The 27,946-nt window shown below is 39.9% G+C and overlaps 1 protein-coding gene across 3 annotated transcripts in view; it reads left to right on the forward strand.

The window, feature by feature from the left end:
* Positions 1 to 27,946, forward strand: part of TTC17 (tetratricopeptide repeat domain 17) — a 123,503-nt gene continuing 95,557 nt past the window's right edge. For 2 of the 3 annotated variants that reach the window (XM_055423865.2, XM_055423867.2), the window contains exons 1-5: positions 1 to 175; positions 21,651 to 21,740; positions 25,662 to 25,831; positions 26,622 to 26,733; positions 26,969 to 27,100. In XM_055423865.2, coding sequence (XP_055279840.2) covers positions 17 to 175; positions 21,651 to 21,740; positions 25,662 to 25,831; positions 26,622 to 26,733; positions 26,969 to 27,100 — 663 coding nt within the window. In that variant the 5' untranslated portion in view covers positions 1 to 16. Of the gene's footprint in view, positions 176 to 7,379; positions 7,748 to 21,650; positions 21,741 to 25,661; positions 25,832 to 26,621; positions 26,734 to 26,968; positions 27,101 to 27,946 lie in introns of those variants that run through there. The other variant, XM_088843263.1, reaches the window with a different exon arrangement.

Genomic DNA, 27,946 nt, shown 5'->3' on the forward strand with positions numbered 1-27,946 from the left:
GGGCCGGGGGGGCAAGATGGCGGCGGCAGGAGGGGTCCGCGGCCGGTGCGAGCTGCCGCCGCGCTCCGGTCCAGGCTGGTTCCTCAGCCTTTCGGCCCTGCTGAGTGTGGCCGCTCGAGGGGCCGTCGCCACCACGCACTGGGTCGTCACGGAGGACGGGAAGATCCAGCAGCAGGTAGCGGCCGGGGTGCCCCTCTGCGCCCGCCCGCGCCCTGGGGGGAAGGAAGATCCCCAGACCGGCCCGGCCCCTGGCTATTCGGCTCCGCGCGGCGCCGCCCCCAGCGTCCCTTCCCACGGCCGGGTGTCCGGGTTCGGGCGACCCCCGCGCTCTGACCCACCCATTCCCCGCTGGTGGACTGCCTCCGGCCTCTGCCGTCTGCAAGTTCGCAGGCAGCCTTCCACCCCTGGGGTCGCGCGCCGCTCGGGGAGAGTCGCCCAGCGGGGAGGGGATCGGGCCCTGGGGACCTTTTCTCTGGCGCTCTGGCTTTAGAAACCGGATTCATTATTTCTTCCCCGGTGCCTCTCGGGCCCACGCGTCACCAGCCCTCCCAGAGGGAGTAGAAAGCAGGTGGCAGCGCCCGGCTGTGCGCGAGTCCCAAGGAAGTGACAGCTTCGGCCCCCCTAGGCAGGGTGTCAGCTGATGCTGCTGCCCCCAGCCTCTCTCCCACATGCTGGCGCTCGTGTCAGGCTGGGGTGGTTTCAGCTGAGACCGTTACCCAGGTCAGCAGGGGCTCATTACAAACCGCACGCACACTCTGTTTGCAAAGGAGTGCTTGAGGATGCCTCTGGTGGCGTTGCGTGCATCTTTTCAGCCGTAAACTGCCCTGGTTTCCCAGTGTTCTTTGCCCAGTTTCTTTACCTAGTACCTTTGACCCGGCCCCGCAAGGTGGATATGTGATTTCTTGGAAGGTTGAATGAATTACTCAGAGGAGAGGCTGCTTTTCTTACGTAACTTTCTGATGGCCTGTGTTTTGTGAATGCTGCTGATGCTTGAAGAATGCATGAGTGTGTATTCTGCTGCAGAAACTCGGTACATTTAATGACTTCCAGCACTTGAGCGCAGCCCTGTAAAGTCCAGGGAACATTTCCAGAGTGACGTGTGTGCCCCATGCAATTTCATTTGGTCCGCTGGTCCGAAATGTATTAACCATTGTCCTGTGAAAGTCGCGGGTTGTATGTAATGCTTGGTGATAGGAGCACAGTGCCAGGCTTGCGTTTGTGTAAACTGAAGTTCACATTTAGAGCCACCGTCTGATGGCAAATTTTGTCTTAAATATAATGAATGAATAAAGCAGTTTAAAACAGTGCTGGTTCTGGTGAGTGGCTTTCATTGTATATCTGAGAAAAGACTCACTTCTTTATACTGGGTGGCAGTTTTTCTATACCCAAGTTATTGCATTAGAAAAAAATTCCTTTTCATGGCCACACCAAGTGAGATTTAAAATACATATGTGTGTTTCAGACACCTTAGACAGCACTGACAAATTCATTTCTAACAGAAGATTGGAAATTTTTTCTGCGAATCCTGGTTGCTTCTGTCCTTCTGTCTCCGAATAATGGTTTTCCCTGAGGCCCTGGTGGAGGGGGATGGGGAATTAAGTCACTCCTACTGCTTTTGGGGGAGCTCTCTCCTATTGGCTCTTTTGCAGTATTGTTTTTGGCCACAGCTATTTATACCCCCTGACACTGACTTCTTCCCATTTTGATGTCTTGCTGTTCAGCTGAGAAACTGGCCTATCTGAAAAGTGAAAACTGGTAGAAATGTAATATATGCTGAACATTGCAGTGGGAAAGTTGAATCTGATTTGGTTTTTGTTTCTTCAGTATGGCCTTTCTTTTTGCACATCGGGTTTGGTAGGGAAAGGTTCCTAGAAACTTGCTTGAGAAAGGGGCAAACCTACAGAATTGTCAGGGTTTCTTCCAAGTCACCCCTACAGTTGGTAGTTAGGCTTAAAGTTAGGAAAGCAAGATTTCTTTACTACATGCACCTTTGTTCAGTGACCCTCTTCAGTGACTTGTCCACTACGTTGCCAAATAACATTTACAATGTTAAGTTCAGGCAACTGCAAAATTTTATACCAGAAGTAAAGTTGGTGACTACAGTGTTACGGTAAGAGGCTGGGGAAGGGAAGTTGGGTTTAATCTGAGGGGAAAGCCCATGTAAATAAAGTGAGAGTTGAACATCGGGGTCAGCCTCTGAGTTCCACTCTGATAGTTATGCATGCATTAACCCATGCTGTCTTTTCTGGCCATAATTTGAATGCAGGAGAATCAGGACCTTAATTTAGATTTTGGTTAATTGTCACATTTGGATATATTTATCAAAGAATTGAAAGATTTCTTTAGTACATGAATTTGCGTATATTGCAGATGCGGGAGACCTCCGTTCGATCCCTGGGTTGGGAAGATCCCCTGGAGAAGGGAACAGCTACCCACTCCAGTATTCTGGCCTGGAGAATTCCATGGACTGGTCCATGGAGTCGCAAAGAGTTGGGACATGACTGAGCAACTTTCACTTTTTCATCTGTTCATATTTTCAGAAACATAACTAATTTAGTATATATGTTGTGTCTTACCGGAAGTGCCAAACTCCTTGCTATTTGTTTTTGGTTGTATTATCTGCGAGCAGTGGTATGATTTCATTTTTATTTGTTTATTTTGGTTGTGCCGCTCAGCTTCCTGGATCTCAGTTCCCTGACCAGGGATTGAACACTGGTATGAAAGCCCAAAATCCTAAGTGCAAGGCCACCAGGGAACCCTGTGATTTCATATTTAAAGTTGCCTAATGTTAGGGAAAGGGTTAAGGGCAAACTGAAATAACAGACCTTTGCAAATACCTTTTGAAACTCTTCACCCAATATTTAAACCTATCCAAATTAGGTATAATAGGTCATTGTTTTCAGAGTGAATGTGAAGTGCTTATGAATTAAAAATCTGAACTGCCCAAAATACAGACTTAGATAGGAACATTTTCCATCGTTATAGTTAAAGTTTTAAGTACAGTAAGCAATATTTCCCAGAATAAGATAACATTTATTTTGGCTTTTCTGTTTCAAGCCTTAGATGATAAAGATAGGCACCCATAAGTTGCAGACTTGTAAACCTGCCGTATGTATTGGAAGGCCTGGATCTGTAGAGGGGTTGAAATGGGTCTTTCAGTCAGGGTAAGGAAGTAAACATTAGACTTCCTAACAGTCAAAGCTGGAACTGCTTCTGGCTGTAGCAGGTGTCTAGTACTTGGCATGGCAACTCAGGGAATTGTTCCTTTCCACAGTCCCCACTCTGTCTAGGAAGCATACCGTCCATGTTTTAGGCTCTGGGTTTACTGAGCCACTGAACTCCGAGGAGCATTGTCCAGGGAATACTGGAGCTGGGATGTGAAGAGAATGCTTCAGTACTAAGCCCATTTCCCACTGCAGTCAGAGGACTTCTAAGAAAAGACCCCTCCTCTCCAACTCTGTGCTTTTCTCCAAGCTCTGGGCTTTGGCATACTTCTAAACTCCTAATGTCCCTGTACCTGAAAACTAGTAAGATCCTCTCACTTTTTTTAAGCAGGAGTCCTTAACTTGTGATCTATGGGCTTGAAGTGTGAGATTTTATAATCTAGTTACTAGGAGGATCTCCAGTGTAATCAGGCCAGTGGATCTTTTGTATGACTTCAAGCTAAATTTTTTGTTTGTTTCATTTTGACAGTTCTTTTTGCTTAATTACTAGTATGGAGACACCTATTTTCTTTTTTAATCAAAAGTGTCTAGCAATTCACCAGCATTGAAGGTGAAATAAATTTTTGTGAATTAGCCTAAGAACCTCTGGGGTTCGACCCCTGGGTCAGGAAGATCCCCTGGAGTAGTGGCAATCTACTCCAGTATTCTTGCCTGGAAAATTGGATGGACAGAGGAGCCTGGCGGGCTGCTCTTCATGGGGTTGCAAAGAGTCGGACGCAACTGAGTGCACACACAGACACACACACCTGCCATATCACTTCTTTGGGGAAATTTTTGCTTTATTTTCCAGATTAGCAGCTTACAGATCAACTTTTGAAATGTTACCAGTTAGCTGTGGACTTACTGAATCAAGAATTTGAACTTCTAGCACAGGGTTTATTACCTCTGATAGCTTCTTCATAAATGGAAGTCTAAAAACTTAAAAATTTAGTCAACTCTTGGCATTTTAGATTTGGAAAAAATTCTTAAAGAATATATGGTACAACTCCTAGGAGAGAAAGTCACAAAAAGACACTAATGAATGGCATTTAGTGGTAGCAAGAAGTAAAGATGTATTTATTTGTGGTACCATGCAAGTGAGCAGTTTATGCAGTTTGAAGTGGTTTGGTTTCTCTTAACCTTTGTAACACCTGCAAAGAAAGGAATATAAAAAAAAATAAAACCAAATGAAGTAAATGTCTTCTCTCTTCCAGTTTGCTTTACCTTTCCAGAATGTTTTATGATCACTTCAAATTGGGGGAGAAGGTTCCTAAATAGATGTGAGTTAATTTGGGGTCACTTAATCATTCTGCCTCTTATCAAGGGGATGTCTTCAGAGTTCAGATCATTTTAACTGCTCAGAACAAATAAAGCTTCTGAAGCCTAGCAAACTTGGCAAAGAACAGTCGATGAGCAACTATTTCAGCAACTATAATATAACCTAAGGAAGAGCTGTTATATTTAGTTGGACAAACTGGCTAAATCTTTATTTACTGATCTTTACTAGCTTGTAAGTGAAGGAGTAGTTTAATTTTGGTCTCATGTTAAGTGATTTGGTTAACCTGGGAGAGAGCATCCGTGTGGTTCTGTGGAGCTAACAACTTCATTTCAATGCTTTTCAAATCGGAACCCATCTTTTTGACGTAGTGCACTCTTTCTATGTTTTTACACTTCAGGGATTTACTTGGACCTAGAGGTCACGCTGGTTAGTTACTAACTAGCCAGGCACCTGCCAAACCTTTGTAATTTATCCTCGATGTTGACATCAAAGTGTTTCTTATTTAATCCATTTTTAAAGCTATTTCCTACTATTATTTTCTTCTTATAAATTATCCAGGTGTTAACTGTGTTTATACGGGAGAGTAGTTATAGCTTGGAAATATACAGAAATAAATTATAGCTTTAAGTTCAGTTCAGTCACTCAGTCATGTCCAACTCTACCCCATGGACTGCAGCACACCAGGCTTCCCTGTCTATCACCAACTCCTGGAGCTTACTTAAACTCATGTCCATCTAGTTGGTGAAGCCATCCAACCATCTCATCCTCTCTCGTCCCCTTCTCCTCCCGCCTTCATTCTTTCCCAGCATCAGGATCTTTTCCAGTGAGTCAGTTCTTCCCATCAGGTGGCCAAATTATTGGAGCTTCAGCTTCAGCATCAGTCCTTCCAATGAATATTCAGGACTGATTTCCTTTAGGATTGACTGGTTGGATCTCCTTGCAGTCCAAGGGGCTCTCAAGAGTCTTTTCAAACACCTCAGTTCAAAAGCATCAATTCTTTTGCGCTCAGCTTTCTTTACAGTCCATCTCTCACATCCATACATGACCACTGGAAAAACCATAGCTTTGACTGGATGGACCTTTGTTGGCAAAGTAATGTCTCTGCCTTTTAATATGCTTTCTAGATTGGTCATAGCTTTAAGTACTTCTCCCAGTTGTTTATTGAACAAATATTTATTGATGGCTTTCTTTTTTCACCAGCCCACAGTGCTTTGAAGGGTATGTTCTTTTCCATTGGCTACAATTCTCACTTTTTTTGGTGGTGAGCAGAGCACAGCTCCTTCTTGAACCATTTTTTGGAGGGGTAGGGGGCTCTTCCACCTCTGCTTATCTTCTAGATCCATGGGTTTCAAACTTGACTATGCACAGAAATAATCCAAGGTGCCTGCTTAGGATGCTGATTCCCAGGCTCTGAGAGTGTCTGATTCAGTAGGTTTGTGGTGAAGCCAAGATCTTTGCATTTTAATCAAACTTCTCAGGAGGTTATGGTGTAGATGGGTCCCCGAACATTATGAGAAATTCAGTTTTAGGTCTTGCTTTTCCTTTGCCTTTTTTTTGCAGGCTTCTCGTTTACTCTTTGCATATACCTGGGCAATCTCATCCTTCCCCAGTACTTCAGTTACCATATATATGCTGGGAATGTCTACATTTCTTTCTGCAACTCAGATTTTCTTCTCCAGAGTTATAAATTCAAGACGCCTGTGTTAACTCCATGTTGAACGTCCTCTGTACACTTCAGACTTCTTATTACCAAATCTAAACTGGTTTACACCTACACGTGTGCGACGCTGTTTTCCCAAACTTAATGAAAGACACCGCATTCGCCACCTACCACCAACACTGCTACCATTGGACAAATAGGTAGTGTTTGTCTAGTTGTCCTTTTCCATTTCTCCCTTTGCCTTACCAGCATTTTTCAATTTTACTTTCTAATTATATCCTGCTTCTTTCCGTAGCCACTGCCATTGCTCTAATTCTCGCCGCCTAATTAATCGCTGTAACTTCCTGACTGCTCTCCCTACTTCTAGTCCTGTCCTGCTTCCAGTCCATTTTCTCCACAGTGCAATTAGAATAATCTTTCAAAACCTTCTTTTGTTTTTGTTTAAAAATTCGAGTTACAGAATTGATGTGTGGCACTGTAAAAATAAATGCCCAACACTCTGGAAGTATATGAAGTCACAAAACGAAGCCCTCCTACCTCTACTTATTATTACTCCCCAAGAAAAAACACCTTTGAAACAGATGAGTGCATACCCCAGAATATGGTTCAGGTTCGTTAGCGTGTCTTGAGGTCTGGCCTTTCCTTCTCTCTAGCCTGTCCCTGCTTCTTCTTGAGGGCCCACTCTCACCTCCAAAGGTACACCCTTAGCCATACTTAACTGTTTTGTCAGTGTCCCCAGATATCCTCTGCTCTTACTGCTGGGCCTTGGTACATGGTCTTTCCCACAAATGTCTCAATCCACCTAACTCACACTCTTCACAACCTAAACATCAGTTTCTCACGGACGCTTCTATGATGTGCAGACTGGAATAAGCTGTTCTGTCAAGGTGTTTCCAGAGCATCTTGCATTCCCTTGTGAAAGCATTTGCCCTGCCATGTTGTGTCTGTCTGCTTGTAAATGTCCTGCTAGCCTGCTGTGTGCTCCGTGAAGGGAGTCGCTGTATTCATCTTCTCTGCAGCTCCAGTATCTCTCACGGGGTCATCACAGAGGCTGCAGTAGTATCTGTTGAATGGGTGATGTAAGGAGGCATGAGAAGTGGTTCCTACTTTTTAGAAATTTACCATTATATGAATGAAGCCTTACAGTACTCACTAGTGTGGTAATCATCTGGGGACTCAGCCTAAAGGAAGACTCAGGAGACCTTTAAATCTCCGAGTAACCCATCAGTGCATCAGCCCCGAGGCCTTCAGAGACCTGCTGTACACAGGTGAGATCCATAGTTTCAGAGATTGCTCATGCGTCTCTGTTGTGGTCAGGCTGTGTATGCAAGAGAAGTCATCCACTCATCACTGACATTATATCTGAAAGGTCAGCACTTGCTCAGTCATTAAAAGTAGGAAGAAGCGACAGGAAACTGATAAACAAGAAGAGCAGAAAAAGAATCGCAAAGGGCTGAGGCGAAGTAGATGGGAACTGGCAGCTGCGCTGCTGAGGACGGATTGGATCAGCCGCGTGGTTCAGCAGGTGTTGCAGTTGAGAAGCAGCGCTGCTGGAAGTGAACAGAAGGCACTCTGACAGCCAGGAGTAAGAGGACTTGCCAGCAGGTCAGGTCAAAAATTAGAACGGCATTGCACTCCACGGTGTAGGGAGCTGGGTGTGGGCAGGGCCTGCATCTCAGCTGTGCTCTGCGGGGGCAAGAGCAAGGGGAATCCCTCTGCCAGCAGACGCATCCGCTGCCAGACTCCCCTCCCCTTCGCACGGGTCTCTCTTAAACCCATTCCAGTCGGTCCCCCATCCCCGCCACTCTTGTCAGAATCCCAGGGCTTTCCATACTGCTCATTCAGTGCTCAGTTCAGAGGCATCTTTCTGAGCCTCTTAGCAGCCCAGCAGTTGTCCTCAGACTTCATCAAACTATTTTTTTACGTGACTTTCAGAATGTATATTCCTGGTTTTCCTTCTAAATCCCTGCCACAAGCTCTCATTCTTTTCTGCTGAATTCCTTTTTGGTTTGTTAGTCTTAAGTATTGGAGGGCCCCATTTCTTCCCTCTGTGTGTGTGCCCATCAGACTATCTGATGCCATCTCATGGCATGCAGTGTTATATCTGCAGTCCCTGGACCCTATCTTCAGTCTTTCCCAGAAGTCCAGGTTCGTGCAGCCAACTGCCTACTCAGCCTCTCCACCTCACTGTCAAAGAGCACCACGCCTGTATCCTGTCCTAGATTGATCTCTTGATTTCCTGCCCCACCACACCTGTTACCAGATGCTTCATGCCCGCAAATCTCGGTATTGTCCTTAACTCTCTTCTCTCATATCTCATACCCAGTCTATCAGCAACCTGTCAACTTCCGAAATGCATTCTGAATCCTGCCGGGTCGTTCCACCTCTGCTTTCACAAGCCTAGTCCAGATGATCGTCGTCTCTCTCCTGAACCACTGCAGTAACCGCCTAATAGGTCTCCTTGTTTCTCTGTTTGCTGCATAGTATGTCTGTTCTCCCCAGAGGACCCAAAGTGATCTTTTAAAAACCAAGAGTTTTGGTCCTGCCACTCCTTGAGCGGTCTTGGGGGAAGGGAAGCAAAGAGTCTCATAAAACCTTCAGTGGTTTCCCATCACACTTAAGAAAATCTAGTTTTCACCAGGACCTGTAGGCCCTGCAGGATCTGGGACCTGGCTCCTGGCCACCTCTCTGCCCTGATGCTACTTTCCGTGTGTGCTGTGTTTCAGTCATGCTGGCCTTCAGGTGGTTTTCAGAGTACCAAGTTCACTTGCTTTGGGTTGCCCAAGACCTTTGCCTTTGCTCCTTCCTCTGCGTGAAGCACTTTTCTGCAGACATCAACATGACTCACCCGTTCTCTTCTTTCAGGCCTCTGTTCTCCTGTCACCCATTTCTGACCAGACTCTAGAACAGCGTCTCTTTCCGTCACTCTGTCTTCTTTATGTTTCTTCACGGTATTTATCACTGGCACTGTATTGGAGCATGTACTGCATTGCTTGTCTTGCTACAAGAACATAATAAGCTCTGTGAAGGCAACAGCTTTGTTCAGTGAAGTAACCCAGTGCTGAAACAGTGCCCCGATGCGTGATGCACACTCAGGCCACACTGAAGAAGTGACCGAGTGTAGGCATGTCTGTGTGTGCAAGCACTAAGTACTCCTGTGTTAGCCCTTGCATCTCGTATCGGCATACTGAAGGGCCACCATTGCTTTAATAGTCTGGAGGAGGGAGGAGCATTTACTTTAAAGGAGGCAAGCTAATTCACACATTCTCCGCATTACCAGTGAAAGGTCTGGACAGCCTAAGAATTTTTTAAGCACGTGGTATCTCTAACCCAGAATTGTAAAATGGTGCCTCAGATAATCTACTTTCCTATTGGCTATTTTGGATATTTTGCTTCTCCAACCTTACGATACACTCAAAGAACTCATATTTGAGATTCTAACATTTGTGTGTGTGCTCAGTCCTCTCCAGCTTCTTGCAGCTCTGTGGAATGTAGCCTGCCAAGCTCCTCTATCCATGAGATTTTTCAGGCAAGAATACTGAACTGGGTAGCCATTTCCTCCTCCAGAGGATCTTCCCAGCTCAGGGCTCAAACCCGGGTCTCCTGCATTGCAGGCAGATTCTTTACTGTACCCTGAGCCATTGGGGAAGCCCCTGAGACATTATTTAAGTTAATTGAATATAAATGTAGGTAAGTCACTTTATATTTTGCTTTCAAGACATACTATGAGGAATTCATACTGTTGTGCTTCCCATGTTTGTTTAGTGAGTAGTAACTACTTCATGAGTCTAACTTTTGAAAAGAACTCACTTATATATTTACTAACATTTTCAGCCTTCATTTTCTCTCTGAGGAACTTAGTTATTTCAGTTAAAATCAGGTGACTGGCAAGAGGCCCTGCCCCAAAAGGTCAAGCCTTTCCACCTTCAGTCTGATTGCTTGGTGGGGAGTTGAGATGGGTAGTTAATCTTAGTAGAACCCGAGAGAGTAGTACATGACAAAAGTGGTCAAGTGGAGTCAGGAAAGTTTTTATTGGAGCAAGTATTTGCCAAGTGCTTTTTGTGTGTCCATTACTACTCTTGGCACACTTAGGTCACTCATTCAATACATGCTTGGATGCTTTTTGTGTTAGGAAATTGAAATATAGCTGTGAGGGAGATAAAGTCCCTGCCTTAATAGAGTTTGCATTTTATATAGTCATACATGGAAGTGACTCTTAATTTAGGATATTACAAAGTAACTTTCATTGTAATAAAAACCATTTAATGTCTGTAATTCACTGAACCCTTTACCAAATGTTTTCATGTTCATTATCTCATTTTATCATCATACAGACTCAGGAAAATGTGGTACTGATCTTTTATTAAAAAAATTTAGGCAGAATGTGGTTAAATTATTTGCCTGAGGCCATGCAGGTAGGAAGTGGCTGAGTGTGAACTCAAGCTCAGATCAGATTCTAAACCCTCTTCTCTTTTCTACAGCGCTAAATGTTGCTACTAACATAAATAAAAATATTACTGTAGTCTTATTTGTAAAACACTCATCAAAATTAAAACTTTTCTTTAAAATTTTCTTAGTTTTAAAATTGAATTAAAGACTCTAAAATATATGATAGTTGAAAGTTTTTCGCACTATTTAGTTTGTTATAAAATGAAATAACTACCCACAGTCTCTCTTCTGGAAACAACTAGAACTGTTTGTGTATTCTTCCCTAAAGTTTCTGTGCATTTGCAAACACACAGGTTTTGTTTCTGTTTTTAAATATGAGACTAGGAACATTTGGTCTCACTGTTAGCTTTTATTCACTTCATAAGACTTAGACATGTGTCCATATCAGAAATAGAAGGCTACACTTTTCTCTCTTAAGCATGCGTAGTATTGGGTTGTATGGATGTTCTGAAATTTATTTAAGCATTTCTCTAATGATGGACGTTTAGATTGTTTCCATATTTTTACTACTACAGACATTCTTGCAGAGGGTGAACATGCGAATACATTCATCTTGGCATGATTCCATGCATACATTGAGTGTATCTGTAAGATAAGTTCTATGAAGTGGAATTTCGTGGTTCTAAAAATGCATATATTTAATTTTCTTAGATTTGCTAAGCTGTTCTCCAAGCAGACTGTGTCAACAGTGTTTGGGATGTGCAAAAAAAATTTCATAATCCAGTTCTAGTGAAAGACCTCTAATCTGTCCACTGCCTTTGCTAAACAGTGTTGTAACCATCAGTGGAAATAAGAACAGAAAGGGACCTTCAGTTAAATTGTTTTATCTTCATAGACAAAATTAAACCTTTGTCATTAATGTTTATTTCACAGTTGCTGGGACTGCAGTAAAAGAGATTAATCAAGCTGACTTCTTTTTCCCCACAGTTAATACTGCCACTATTTTGATGAATAATCAAGTTGAACTTTTTTCAGTTGTCTCTTGTAGACTATTTTCCAGTACGAAATAGTAGAGTAATTTCCTGGCCATTGAGTTTGCCATCATCTCAATAATGATAAATTTACTAACGTTTATTTTTCTGGCCCTGATTTTAGTTTTCCAATATTTGATTGCAAATCTCTCTTAGCTTTTTGTTGTTCAGTCACTAAGTCGTGTCAGACTCTTTGTGACCCCGTGGACTGCAGCACGCCAGGCTTCCCTGTCCTTCACTGTCTCCCAGAGCTTGCTCAAACTCATGTCCATTGAGTCGGTAATGCTATCTAAACCATCTTGTCCTCTGTTGCCACCTTCTCCCCCTGTGCTCAATCTTTCCCAGCTTGTCTTAGCTTGGGCTGCCATAACAAAATGCCATAAACTGGTGACTTAAACAACCAAGGTTTATTTTCTCACAGTTCTAAAGGCTGAAATCCAAGATCAGAGTGCCAGCATGGTTGGGTTCTAGTGAGAGCTCTCTTTCTGGCTTGCAAACAGCTACATCTTCCTCCTCCCTCTCATGGCAGAGAAAAAGAGAAAACAGGCTCTCTGGTATCTCCTTAAGCTTACAGGAGCACCAGTCCCATCATGAGGCCCCGGTCTCATGTTGTCATTTAGTTGCTCTGTCGCATTCGACTCTTTTGCAACCCCATGGACTGTAGCCTGCCAAGCTCCTCTGTCCATGGGATTTCCCAGCCAAGAATACTGGAGTGTGCCACCATTTTCTTCTCCAGGGGATTTTCCCAACCCAGGGATTGATCCCGAATCTCCTGCATTGACAGGTGTATCCTTTACTGCTGAGCCATCAGGGAAGGCCCCCAACCTCATGACCCCCGCATCCAAATCCAATTACCTCCCAAAGGGCCAGTCTCTGGTTACCATTTTTTTGGGAGATAGGGCTTCTACCTATGAATTTATAAGGGGGGACACAGTTCAGTCTGTAGCATCCTTCTGGTGCACATGTCTTTTTCATCACCATAATGCCTGGCATTATGTCTGGTACTTAGTGGGTTCTTGTGTTAGTTTTCTGTTGCTGTCACTTAAAAATTACCACAAATTGAGTGGCTTAAAACAGCACAGATTTGTTATCTCACAGTCCTGTAGGTGTTTCACTGGGCTAAAATCAAAGGGACAGCAGCACCGCCTGTCTTTGTAGAGTTTCTAGGGGAAAGTTCATTTCCTTGCTTTTCCTAGTTTCTGGAAACCACCTGTAGTCCTCAGCTTCCAATATTGCATCGTCAAAGCCAGCAACCTTGCATCTCTCTCCGTGACCTTCCTCTTCCACTTAGGACCCTGTAATTACATTGGGCCCACCTGTTGCATAATCCAGGTGACACTCTCTAGCATGCTTAATTAAAGTAATCTGACTAGCAGCCTTAACTCAAGTCAGCGACCTTAATTCCCTTTGCCTTGTATCCTAAGGTATTCACGTGTTCTGGGGATTAGCACATGGACATCTTCATTGAGTCATTGTTCTGTGTTTGGTATTTTCTGCCAGAAAGAAAAACCACTTCTGAGTTACATATACATCCACTGTGCAGCTACACTGTTTCTGTATGTGTTTACAAGAATATCAGGAGTACACAAATAAGAAATGTTCATGATTCTGGTGTCCTGATCCAGTGTTTCATTTTCTTTTCTTGTAAGGTTGTAAGTTGTCTACTTTATTCATTATGTTGTTTGTGTATTTTTTGGTGAAGTAGATCAGAAAATGTAGACTGATGACTCTTATAAGAAGTTGCTCATATCAAAAATGGTTACTTGCTAATCAGTTGAGAAAATGGTGGTTGACATGAATGCTCTAATGATATGTTCAGTTGTAGATTATGGCTGTATATTTAATACTTCAAATACCTAGATTATTGTATGTGAGTTTAAGTATTTACAACTATGTCTTCCAATAACTGAAAATGATAAAATCTAATTGAGGGTAACTTTAAAAAAGAGATATAAGGCCATAAAAATTCATGTAATGGTCAGGATTCAACATTTTTATTTATTTAAAGTTGAATTTTAGTTTGGTAACTTGGTGTTCTATAAAATTGAGGCTGGTTTTTAATTTTTTATTAAAATACTCTGCAAGTACTCTGAGAGCGGAAAAGTCATCTTTAATAAAAATTTTTTTTCGAATCTTGACAGTTCATAACAGTAGCATTTTCTTGATATGATACAATTACAGAAAACGTTACATTTTTTGGCAGTTATTACAGCCATGAAGTTGTGTAAGTCCCTCTTAAGAGTCGAGGCTAAACTGGTATTTTGTGAACTTAAAACTTCTCTAGACCTGAAAGGGCATGATAGTTAGACTTGAATTCTGAAGAGAGAGTTGTGTGCAAAGTCCAGCAACAGGCTTTTCTGTCTGTCTCATTCCATCCCTCCAGAACTCTTCGTGCTTGCAACTTCATGAACCTAACACGGATCACAGAGGTGAGAGCTCCTTAGGCCATCATTTGAAAATGGCAGTGAACTAGATTTGAGATAAGAATAAAAATTTGAGAGGAGAAAGGAATAAGAAAATACAACAGACATTGTCTAAAAATTGTCTCGTTGAGTGTTCGGCCCCATGTCTATGAGAGGAATTTTTTTCTCTGTGTATATATAAGGAAAAGCTAAAGATTGTTTCTCAAATCTGAGCTTATACTTGTCATTACAGTTTTTTTTTTTAATACAAGAAGACATGTTGCATAGCACTATATAAAGTTTCATATTAACAAGATGACCTGTTCATAGCTCTTTAAAGAAAAGAAATACTTTATAAATTTAAGGATATATATTCACTGTAGAAAAGATCAGAAAACACAAACCAGAAGAGAATAATTATCCAGCTAGAAACCACCATTCATAAAATGTGATGTATAAACTGTCAGATGGATTTTAAAAAAGAAAGATTTTTTATAAGTGTTTAAAAGGCAAAAATACATATGGCCAACAAAGAAATTAAAATATGTTCCTGTTTTTCTTGTGTTTCTGAGAGTATAAAAACTCGGTTACTACTGTTATACATTTCCGCTGATTCAACTTTTCTGGAGAAAAGCTAGTAAAAAATACAACTTTTAGAAGCCAATGCCTTTAACCTAACAATCCCCATTCTGGGAAGGAAACAATTTAATAGCTATGCGAAAAATTTAGAGGCTTCCCTGGTAGCTCAGTTGGTAAAGAATCCACCGTCAATGCAGAAGACCCTGGTTGATTCCTGGGTTGGGAAGATCCGCTGGAGAAGGGATAGGCTACCCACTCCACTATTCTTGGGCTTCCCTGGTGTTTCAGCTGGTAAATAATCCGCCTGCAATGTGGGAGAACTGGGTTCAATCCCTTGGTTGGGAAGATCCCCTGGAGAAAGGAAAGGCTACCCACTCCAGTATCCTGGCCTGGAGAATTCCATGGTCTGTATAGTCCATGGGTTTGCGAAGAGCCAGACACGACTGAGCGACTTTCACTTTCAAAAAGTTTAGGTGTAAGGATACTCATCCCAGTATTGTTCAAAGGAGAGCATAAATTTTAGTAGCAGCCTGGGTAAATGACTTTAATATAATTGTTGTTGTTGCCCAGGTTACAGTTGTTATTGTTTGACATAAATGTCATCTAATAAATACGATAATGTGAATCTGTATTTATTGGGAAAGAAGTCTGATACCATTTAGAGAAGAACAGAGAGGGAAAGGATGTAATAGAGTAGATACATTGTCTGAGTTTTTAACAGTATAAGCATAGCTATATATGTATATACATGCTGAGAAGTTCCCCTGATAAATATATTTGACAGCAGGTATCTCTGAAGTGGAAAGTTCAAGTAATTCTAACTTTCTTCTTTAGATTGTCTATAATGTGTCTGCTTTTATAGTACCATATATATTTAGCTTGTAAATCAGGAAAAAAGATTATTTTGTTACTAAGTTTTAAATTGGAACTTTGTTAGAATTAAGCATTCTGAGGACAGAGAGGGCTGACTTTGTCTGTGGCACAGTGAGCAACTTGGTCAGCTTAGCGATCGCCGCTGCTCACTGGGGCCTTGGTGTCACCTGACGACTTGACAGGTGAAGAGACGCTCTTAACTATGTCTTTGGAAACAGTCCCTGCCTAAAGAAAGCACACGTTTGTATGAGCAAACTGAAAGAATGACAGCTTCATTCATTTGAATATCAGGTTACTTCAGTGGTTTAGGCTGCTTAAAAGTAATACTTTAATGATAGTGTTCAGTCTTTCATAGAATTAGGATTTGGAAAATGTCAGGAATTTTTAGAAGTCATTAGGTTGGGCTCCCTCAGTTTATAGAGAAGGAAACGGGAGCCCTGACAGAAAAGGTGATTTGCTTAACCGTCACAGAACTGGTTATGCTTGGGTCAAAGACTTACTTTTTCCTGGTTCCTGATGGCTTCGCCACTTTTCCTTCTTTCCAGATAGTCATCAGTGAACCATGACGCCTTAGGAGTCAGAGAATCTAACAAACATGACATCAGACACTTTCCATCAAACAGTCAACAATGTATCATGTACCTAAGGAAGTAGGTGTTGGTTGTTCGATAGTGTCTTTGTGACCCCATGAACTGTAGCCCGCCAGGCTCCTCTGTCCATGGAATTCTCCAGGCAAGAATACCTGAGTGGGTTGCTGTCCCCTTCTCCAGGGAATCCTCCTGACCCGGGATCAACTCCAGGACTCCTGCATTGCAGGCAGATTCTTTACCATATGAGCCACCAGGAAAGCCCATTATGTACCTAGCATATAAATACTGAGGGTATAAAGAGGAATTAAAAAAAAAATTTTAGGAGGCCAACCATACAATAAAGAATGTAATAAATGTTAATACAGAAGTATATATAAAGTACTGTGGGAGCTCAGGAGAAGGATGGTTTCACACACACAAAAAGAAATAAATATCATTGGAGCCAAGTCAGTTGGCCTTCACCGAAAACATAAGAAAAGAAATGCATTCCAAGTAGGGCAATTAGCATGTGCAAAGGCACAGAGGCTCCTAAAAGAGCCGGGAGGATTAGAAGATACTCTGGATAGAGGTCCTCAAGAAGATTAGGCAGAGGTTTAACAGTAGCATCAAGACTTTTGGTTTTGAAATTTTTCATTGGAATGTTGAGACAAGTTCTAAGCGTACAGATTCAGTTTGATCCAGGGCTCAAACAGTATCACCAGAACAGGTTTTTTCTGTCTTCATTGGTCTACTTTTTTAATCCCATTCTCAGGTCCCCCGTGGGTCCAAGAGGACTAGTCCCCAGTAGTTCAAATAAAAGTTCTGGACTAGGGTCTCTTTGGGAGAAGGCAATGGCAACCCACTCCAGTACTCTTGCCTGGAAAATCCCATGGGTGGAGGAGCCTGGTGGGCTGCAATCCATGGGGTCGCTAAGAGTCAGAGATGACCGAGCGACTTCACTTCCACTTTTCACTTTCATGCATTGGAGAAGGAAATGGCAACCCACTCCAGTGTTCTTGCCTGGAGAATCCCAGGGACGGGGGAGCCTGGTGGGCTTCCGTCTATGGGGTCGCACAGAGTCAGACACGACTGAAGTGACTTAGCAGCAGCAGTAGCAGCAGGGACTCTTTAGTATAAGATAACTGTTTGGTTAATGTCCCTTCTCAGAAAATATCACCAAGATACCAACGGGAAGGAATCCACTGATCAGGCTTCTCACGTGGGAAGGGATGTTTCCAGCCAAGCAGGACAGGCATTTTTGCCATGAGGAGGAGACTGCAGCTGGCTCGATAGGAAAACCTGTAAACACGCCCTGAGTGGGACATTGAAGGCAGAGGTGAAACCTTGGGGGGTCTTCTTAAAGGTTTTTCTTCATGCTTTCCATCATACTGTCTCAATATTTAATCTAAAATTCAGAATATAAGATTTAAATATTCCATCCCATATTTAACCTAAGGACAATTCTTTTTTAATAAATATGGCATAATATAATATTTCATTGATCAGTTTCAAACTGCTGGCAGGAAAAGAGTGAGTTCCCTGTTAGTATTGCTTACGTGTACCCATTTGAATAGCATTTTTTAAAAATAAAACCTAAAAGTATTCATTATATGTGAAGAATTAAGTTGCTGTGAGGGGTGGAACTTACTTATGTTACAGTAGAAGTGTTCAATTTCCTGTCATAAAGGACCAGTGGAAAGTGATTGATTTTGGTTTTGTTTTTGCTGTGCTGTGCAGCTGCAGGACCTTGGTTTGCCAACCAGGGATCAAACCCAGGGCCCCTGCAGTAAGAATGCTGAGTCCTAACCCCTAGACTGCCAGGGAATTCCTCGAAAGTGATTGGTTTTGTAGAACTCAAAAGTGTTTATATCCTTAGATTGGTTATTTTAAATTTATAGTGTTCATCTTTTATTTCACTTGGCGGTGAAGTCATTACCTTTATATAGTGACATTACCATGTGATTTTACAGAATTCACAGAGACAGGATTCCAAATTAGAGATCTAGAAATTAACAGTATCTTGAAGATGTCAGCAAATGAAATATATGAAAATGAACCTGACAATGAATAAAGATATTTACTGCTGTTCTCTATAATTGGATACATGTAGCTATAAAATATATTAAAAGGAAAATAAAATTGGACTGTTATATATAGGTTGCGATTTTCTTTATTAAAATAAATTGGTGTGGTAACAGTGAAACTGTTTTTACCTGGAAGTCTTAAGAGAATGAATCATTTTGAACAGAATTCCATTTAACTAATTTCCAAACACATGGTCAGTTTTTCCCTGCAGTTTAAATTTTGCCCTAAAATGTATTTCATACTTTCTCACTTTCTTATTTACAACAAATTGAAAATAATTTCAGTTTTTCTTTTTGATTCAGGTCATTGTAAGCACCATTTATTATGCTGTGGAAGTTGTAGGATCGCTTGTCCTTTTGTGAAGAAACCATAAAGTGCTCTGAGGTCTTGTGGACGCATTATGTCATGTTTGATCTGTTAATACCTTTCTGGAATTTGTCACTCTTTTTGCTCTTGGGCTTATAGCAGCCACTTCTAAATGCTAAAGGTTTTGAAGGGATATTACCACTTCTTCTTAAATTGTATGTAAAATAAGAGTGCTCAGGCTCCACATGTTGACTCATAGTGGGCCTGGTTGATAGAGGCTTAATATAACTTTTGTTAATTGAATGGATGTTGTAGCATTTGCAAAGTTGTAATCTTTCTTAATCTTCTAAGGAGGAGAGATATTCAAAAGGAGAGAAATTCAAGCTGATTGGCATTTGCCAAAGATAGCATAAAGTCTTAAAATGTGAACTTGAAGGTACCTCAGTAAGAATATGCGTCAGGCTATAAATCTTCTGTAATCAACCCTGATCTGGCAGAGATCCCTGCCATTTGCTGCCACGTCAAAAAGAGAAGCACAGCTGTCAAGCTGTCAGTGGACTCCCTTCTGCCAATGATTTTATCTTTGTACCTTCTTTAGCTACTGTATCTTTGTTGCACTCAGTGCTTCAAGGAAATGAAAAGTACTTCCTCACAGTTGAATGTTGGCCAAACCCATGCTATTCAAATACGATAAAGCCCTGTTTCTCTTGTGTCTTTTTAATCTAAAGCTAAAATTATACTTTATTCATTTGTTTTATTCTTTCATTCCGCTTGTAGTTCTCCAAATTATCAGATAAATAGACTGGTTGGGTATTTTGCAATGGCAATGTCACACTCCCACGTTCCTTCTCCCTCCCCCCGATTTTTTTTTTTCTAAAAGCCTCATTTAAATACACTTAAAGAGAGGTATGTTAAATCAGTACCTCTTGAGGTCTGGATAGTTCCAAAGTAAAGACTTTCTTTGACCTCCTATTAAAGCTCTTTTGCATTCTGACCACTGGCTATAGCTTTTACATTTTTCCTGTAAAAGTTTTGGTGTGCTGTAATATATTATAAATAATATATTACATTGTTGTATAAAAGATTGATGGACTTTGGAGTTAGATCAGGTTATATTCAAATATAGTCACTTTCCCTGCCCTTCTGGCATTTGACTGTTGAATATGTAAGAGAAGCAAAAATTTCCACCCCTTGTTGAGAAACACCTAGTGTTTTGCTTGTAGGCCTTTGCTAGGTTTCATTGTTTGATAAAGATTAACAACTCAAGTGGTCAAGTACAGGCCTTGCTATTATATTTTTAGTGCCTTTTAAATTCAGAGTACAGTTTTAATGTAAATTCCAATATAGTAGGAAAGCCAGGGGAAGCGGTGAAGGGATTTAGTTATAAAAGAGAGACCCTGGGAGATGATAATTATCCATAACTACATAATGGTGATTATGTAGTTCAGATAATTGCTATGAAAATATGAGTGGAAGTTACTCCAGACTAGCATCTGTTTTTCTTCTGGCATCTTTGAGACGGTAGAATGAAGAAAGGCGGATGAGTTTTATATGCAGTCACCTAGCATCCCCCATGGAGAAGGAAATGGCAACCCACTCCAGTGTTCTTGCCTGGAGAATCCCAGGGACGGCAGAGCCTGGTGGGCTGCCGTCTATGGGGTCGCACAGAGTCGGACACGATTGAAGCAACTTAGCAGCAGCAGCATCACCCAGTACTATTGTGCATGTTATTAAAGCAACCATTGGACGTACCCCATGTTATTTTTGTTCCCTTTTATTATTTATTTGTTGGCCATACTTCACGGCTTGTAGGATCTTAATTCCCCAATCAGGCACTGAACCTGTGCCCCTGGCAGTGAAAGCACTGATTTCTAACCACTGGACCACCAGAGAATTCTCATTCCCTCTCTTTGATTTTTTTTTTTTTTAATAGGCTTGCATTTACGAAGGTCTAAGCAAGGCTATCTTTTGCTCTTAAAAAACTAGCTCTAAAAATTAATTAATTGAGCTTCTGTCAAGTTCGTAGAGATTACACGAATATAGTTTCTTCTCAAAGTAGAACTTCTGAAGAGCTAGTACATAATTTGACAGTCTAACCCTCAGGGATACCAGGAGCTTCGTTTATCTCTTAGGTTCCAAGGCCACTGTCTTCAGATTTTCCTGAAATTCAAAAAGCCCCATCTGTGTGTATGTGTGTGTGTTTTCCTTGTTATATACATATATAGACAATTGAAAAATACACAAGTGTAAAAAGTAAAACATGTAAATGTACCTCTCTTTTTAATCCCACTTCCCAAAAGTAAACCAGCTTAGTTTTTAGCATATCGGACATGTACACATCTAAATCTATAAAAATGTAATTTCTTTTAAAAAATATAACATACTTATTCTTTATCACTGTTTTAGTTAATTATGCATTGTGAATGTCTTTCCTTGATAGTAGACCTAATTTTTCTGTATCCCATTCCATTGCACAATTGATTTCCCTGTTCCCTCACTGATGGACTTAGGTTTGTTTTTGTTGCTTGGTTAGTTTTTTTGTTTGTTTTCAGTTAAAGGTAATACAGTGAACATCTTTGTATGTATCTTTGCCCACTTGTAAAGAATGCCTGTAGTTTCCTAGAGTTTATATTCCTAAATCAAGGGTATGTAATTTTAAAGTTTTGATACATGTTGTCAAATGAGCCTCCAAATAATAAGTTTATAAGCCTGCTGCCAGCATATAAGGATTCATTTTTCCTACATCTTCAACAACATAGTTGCTTGTTTATGATTCAGAAACTTGAATTGTAAACTCTAAGTCCCGAGGTTATTTTATATAATCTCTGATTTATGGTTTTCACAAATAGCCTGTAAAAATAGATGCTTTTCGTATTTTCCCTTTTATTGCTGCCATACTTGTTTAGATATAGAATGTGTTATCAAGACAAGGCAATCTTTTTTTTGTTAGTATAGGTGTAATATATATTTTAAGGAATTTATCATTCATTTCCAAATACTTCTCTTCTTGAATATTTCTTATACGACTAGTCCAGTCAGGATATTCATTTCAAAACCTTGCTGTTTTGAGCTGGAGTTCAAGGGACAGCTACTGAACCTCTCATTCTCTTTGCTGAAATTTACACATGATCACTTTTGAAATACCCCTTAAATTTACTGAGCACCGCACACTGATTGTAATGGTGGTTGAACAATAATTTAAGGCATATTAAAGCTTTATTAATCCAAACAAATTTTAGTGAAATCTGAGCTTTATCTGTTTGCTTGCTTGCAGGTGGATTCACCTATGAACTTGAAGCATCCCCATGACTTAGTCATATTAATGAGACAAGAAACAACAGTTAACTACCTCAAAGAACTGGAGGTGAGACAATTGGACAAGCGACATGCAGCTGCTACTTGGTGCATTTCACAGGAGCTACTGTGGTCAAAGAAGAATTAAAACATATTCTTTGTTAATTCTTCTGACTTTTACAGGAATATTCTGTTTTTAGATCATGCTTTTTTTTTTTAAATCAGAATGCCATTTGAGCACTAGTAAGAGAAATCGACTACTGGAACCTTGGTTTTATGCCTCATTCGTGGCTCATATATCCTTGTACAGTATTTCCATGTATAAATATTTCCATCAGATACGAAGAGGAATTCATATGAAGAGGAATCTCAATATAATCTTGGAAGGAGAGTTTGGGTAAAATATCAAAAGGAAGAATGGTTTGAATACCTCATAAATATATAATTATGTTAGTTCTCAAGTAGTAAAATCTAATATCTTAGTAGTTGAGGTGAAAACCATTCATCACTTTGCATCATGAAAACTCTTCCTTCATTTTTATTTTATATTGAAGTATAGTTGATTAACAATATTGTGTTAGTTTCAAGTGTGACAGCAAAGTGATCCAGTTATACATAGACATGTATTTATTCTTTTTCAGATTCTTTTCCACACTTTGAAAAGCTGATACTATTAGCACTAATAATATCTAACCTTTTGGTTTCTATCACTGATTTTCATAAACTGATTTTTCTTAGTAGCAAATAGTGTTAACTATTTGAAAAAGTTTTTTTCTTTCATAAAACCCCCTCTTAAAAGTTACAGTGTAAATTGAATTCAGATTTTAATGAAACTTTTAAGTCGCAGAAAAAGTAACCCAATTTGCAAAATGAGATTTAGAAAATTATTGGGAATAATAAGACTAGAATCAATCTTAGAAAGCTAGAAGGAATCATAAAGCTTATCCTCATTTCAGAGGTAAGGAAATAATTAGACCTAAAGACTGAATTGCCTGATATCATGAAACAAGTTATGGCAGAACCAGAGGCAGGTGCCTTATCTCCTGATTGTTTACGGAGATGAAACCAGGTAGCCATTCATCTTCTAGTTACATAAAAGTTCCCGAGTTCACTTACATAAATTTAAACTAGTAATCTGTTACCAGTGATAGTTATATGTTTTGAACTTCTAGGAAGAACTTTTAGGACATCGCCATCAGCTGTGTCGGTAGTAAAGTCTCCGGAATACTTAGGAAACTTGAGACCTCGCTGTTGTTAGAATAGTGTCTCGCCATGTTCTACCAGTTTTGTCACTTACAAATTTGGAAACGTTGCCTTTTATGAATACTAAGACAGTAGACATAATTTATAGGGCTTCATGCCTGGAACCTTAAAACACACTGTTCAGAAAGATGCAGTGGTGCAGAAAATAGTTTTTAGTCGTCAGTTCAGTTCAGTCGCTCAGTCGTGTCCGACTCTTTGTGACCCCATGAATCACTGCATGTCAGGCCTCCCTGTCCATCACCAACTCCCAGAGTTCACTCAAACTCATGCCCATCGAGTCGGTGATGCCATCCAGCCATCTCATTCTCTGTCGTCCCCTTCTCCTCCCTCCCCCGATCCCTCCCAGCATCAGAGTCTTTTCCAGTGAGTCAACTCTTTGCATGAGGTGGCCAAAGTATTGGAGTTTCAGCTTTAGCATCATCTATCCAATGAATATTCAGGACTGATTTCTTTTAAGATGGACTGGTTGGATCTCCTTGCAGTCCAAGGGACTCTCAAGAGTCTTCTCCAGCACCACAGTTCAGAAGCATCAATTCTTCGGCGATCAGCTTTCTTCTTATAGACAACATTATATATGTTTATGATTATCCATCTTTTTAAGTGGCAGTATTATTTAATATAAAGAGAAACAGACTTCAAGTATGTGTAATGGGAAAATGCCATTTACCAAGTCATTGAAAATGCAAATGAAAAATATTGACTCCACCAATATTTGATTAAAGTAATGAGTTTATACATAGTACTTAGTTTCTGCTTCATATACACAATGACAGATGAAAGACAAAATAGATATCAAAGTAAAATATAGTCGGATCTGAACACAACATAAGCAATCTCCGTAGACTTAAAATGGAACAGAAAACACCAAGTTGAGAATGTAGCTAAAACTATAAACCGGCTGGTCTCCAAGACTAGGAATAGGTTCTGCTTTCTGACATTCATTTCATCTCTATTGAGTAAAGGAAGCAACAGTGTTCCGTGCAAGGTAAAGGAAGATAACCAGATTTACTACTGCTTGAAGACTGGAGCAGAGCATGAAGAGAGTCTGGTGGGAAAAATTTTAAAAAGGCAGGAAGACAAAACAAAACCTAATGACCAAAAAATGAACCAAACCGTCTCGTGGTTCAATAATTGCATCTTCAGTTTCCTGAACACCATTTCAGGGCAGAGTATCACTTTGGGTTAGAAACTCTAAAATCGTATGATCTGGTTTTGGACTTTGGATCTAGATGGAACCTGGAAACAGCTACAAAACTGTTAGACCCAGGAGATCGTCATGGAGTGGTTGAGAAGAGACAGAGATGGACATGGGGTGAAGGAGGATTCCAGGATTTTTGACCCAAGCAATTAATGTTGGATGGAGTTGGCTTTAGCTGAGTTGAGAAGACTAAAGGAGGTATAGACTGGGGAGGAGGTTGGTATATTAACAAGATACCTATTAGGAATCTAAGTGGAGACATTGAGTGAGGAGTTGGTTCTTCTGGTGTGGACTCCTGGGTAAAGCCTTCATCCTTCTTAATCACTGACATAGGAATAAATTCATGAGACTAGATAATACAGTTTATCTACAAAGTAGTGACAACTAGATGTACTTCTTAGATAGCAGAATCAATACCAGAAGACAGTAGCATCAAAGTGTTGAGTACAGAATTTTATGTTCTTTTAAATATAGTATTTTATGTTCTCTTAAACCATCGTTCAGGAGTGAGGACAAAGCGGTTTTCTGACATACACAGTTTACTAACCACAGACCTTCACTGTACTCACCAATGCAGATAAACCTCACAAGCATGAAGTTTATTTATTTATTTTTTTTTTTGTGCATGAAGTTTAAAAAAAGAAAGTTGTAGAATATACAGTGTGATACTATTTATATAAAATTTTAAAACTTGCAAAGCAGTGCTATATGTTGGTTTTGGAGATATATATAGTCATATTTAAGAGAATAAGGGCAGTATAGTAATATTTGATAAAAAATATACATGAAAATGATGCATAAAACATTCAGGATAGTGGTAACTTTTGTTTGCTTGCTTATTTATTTATAATATTTATTTTTTCTCTTGGTCATGCCATGCGGCTTGTAGGATCTTAGTTCTTCAACCAGAGACTGAACTTGGGCTCTTGACAGTGAGAGTGCCAAGTCCTAACCACAGGATTCCCAGGGTAGTGGTAACTTTTGAAAGGGAGAGAGGGGTTTCAAAGACAGGTAAGAGGGGCTTCAACTTTTTTTTTTTTCTTTTAGAAAAATCTATAGTATGGCAAAATGTTAAGATTGGGTAGTGGAAATACAGCTGTTATATAATTCCTCTATACATTTGGGGAAAAAAGTAGGAGTGGCAGAAATTTCTCTCGAACCGAGTGACTCCAGCTAGTACTGTCAACATGCTGGTTGTCTTGAAGGACTGAAATACGACATGTTTGGACAATACAAAGTAGTTTTAATTGCTGAGCATCCTGTGCCAAGAAAGTTGCTAAATACAGCTTTATAGATAGTTAGAGATCATTTTATAAGACACTCATGTGCCAGTATTACACATGTCATGTTCTGTTACTTTCTGTGTATGGACACTTGTTTTGAGAAGCTTATTCATGTCAACTAAGGTAACCAACGGCATGTTTAGAATTCTCTGACTTGGTCAACACATTAAATTCTCCTTTCTCTTAACATGGTATGTAGGTTGAAATATTAGAAAAATCCAGCAAGTTCTTATTTTCTTCTCAACAGAAGCAATTAGTTGCTCAAAAAATTCACATAGAAGAGAATGAGGACAGAGATACAGGACTGGAACAGAGACATAATAAAGAGGATCCAGACTGCATCAAAGCCAAGGTGCCCTTAGGGGACCTAGATCTATATGATGGCACATACATAACTTTGGAGAGCAAAGATATCAGGTAAAAACAATTCTCTTTCCAAAAATAAAAGTACTTCTTCCTGAACAGACATTTCTCAATTTGAAATTATTTCTCTACTTAGAAAAAGCTTCAATAACTGGTGACTTTATTGAAATTTGTAAGTTCAAAATATAGTCTATGTATAGAATTCTGCTGCTACTGCTGCTAAGTCACTTCAGTCGTGTCCGACTCTGTGCGACCCCATAGATGGTAGCCCACCAGGCTCCACCGTCTCTGGGATTCTCCAGGCAAGAACACTGGAGTGGGCTGCCATTTCCTTCTCCAGAATTCTTACAAATCAATTAAAAGTATTTACCATCACAGTAGAAAGTTGAACAGTTTATGGTAAAAAGTACAAATGGCCCATAAACACGTGGAAAAAAATATTTCTCAGTAATGATCAAATAAGTGCATGCTAAAACATATTTTTCATCAAATTGGAAAAAAATATTTAAAAATCAGTAACTGGTAAAATATGGGAAGACTATATACAAAAGTGTAAATTGGTTTAAAATTTCTAGAAAGAGTTTAGCAATGTCTTATTAGCTGAAAAGTCTGCAGTCTTAATAGTCTTTGACTTTCCTATTATTTTCTCTTTAACTCTTGATTTATCTCGTTTAAGTTGAACTCTCAAACTAGTTTATTCCAACAGCAGCTATATGAAAAAGGTATGCATGTTGACTAATATTGATTGTAAAGTGAGACGCTTTGAGAATATGATTTAATTAGGGGAAAATTTGGCATTTCTTCACTTTTCTTTCATTCGTTACTCCTTGCCTCTTGATTGTAGCCCTGAAGATTATATAGACACAGAATCTCCTGTCCCTCCAGACCCTGAGCAACCTGATTGTACTAAAATTCTAGAACTTCCATATAGTATACATGCTTTTCAGCACTTGCGAGTAAGTAGAGAAATTTGGGGGGCCTCGTTTTCAAGTTTTTCTTTAATGTCTGGCTTAGACATGCTCTTTTTTTTCCTTTCTTCTCTCCTCCCAAACAGCTTTTTGTTTTAACAGATATCTCCTACTTTTAAAATTCCTTCAGAATAAACACTCTTAAGATACGAAATTGTAATCTTTTATGTTTTATAATCTCCTTTTTTTTTTCTTTTTTTCAACCTTTTCTTCTTCTCTTCAGGGTGTACAAGAGAGAGTTAATCTTTCTGCACCTCTACTACCTAAAGAAGACCCAATCTTCACGTATTTATCTAAACGACTAGGAAGGAGTATAGATGACATAGGTCACCTCATTCATGAAGGCCTGCAGAAGGTAAGTCACCAGGGACTGAAGAGCCCAGGGACTGTGAACAAAAGGTACTTTTCTCAGAAAATACCTCCCTCGCTTGTTTTTGTCTGGAGAGTGATTTTAAATCCCGACCGCAATAGTATAAACTGTGTAGTTCAAAGTTAGGCAGAAGCATTGATAATCCAGTCCCCTTTACCAGGGCGAGGTGCTGTAAAGTTTTATTTGAAGTAATTCTTGAAAAAAGCAGATTATAAACTAATATAAGCAACACGGCTTATAGGCTAGATTATATATTTTGAGTGTGAAGGAAAAGTTAACATTAGCATCTTTGATATATAACTACACATAGTAAATACAAAGATTATCACTGTTCTCTGAACAGGAAAAAAATCACCACAAACAATAAAATCTTCATGTAATCTTCTTTTAAAGAAACATCTACTTTAAAAAAATGGAATGCGGAATTATGTAACAGGACCCCAAAATTTAAATGTATCATTGAGGATAGCATGTGGGAATTTAGAAATAAGTTTTTTTGCTCTTCTTTGTGCCTAAGGAGATTCATAAAATGCAGGCTAGTTTCTAAGCAGTGGTGTTAAGTAAAATGTGTAGTTGTAATATTTATATACAGTTTACTCAAATATATATATTTTTATACTGTTACCCAAATATATGTTTATTCAAGTACTTTATATAAGATTATTTTTGTAGCTAAGTTACCTTCTTCATCTTGTTTTTCTGAAGGTAATGTAAAATACCGCATCCCCAGAATTGATGAATAATAAGGGAAAACTGGCCTAGGATTTAAAATATCCTTCAGAGAATTGTTAGTTGAAAGTAGATCATAGTGGTAAGTGCTCTATAAAAAAT

The sequence above is a fragment of the Moschus berezovskii genome, chromosome 14, assembly GCF_049115385.1.
Source record: "Moschus berezovskii isolate FMDL1 chromosome 14, NW_MosBer_1.0, whole genome shotgun sequence".
In the NCBI taxonomy this organism is placed as follows: domain Eukaryota; kingdom Metazoa; phylum Chordata; class Mammalia; order Artiodactyla; family Moschidae; genus Moschus; species Moschus berezovskii.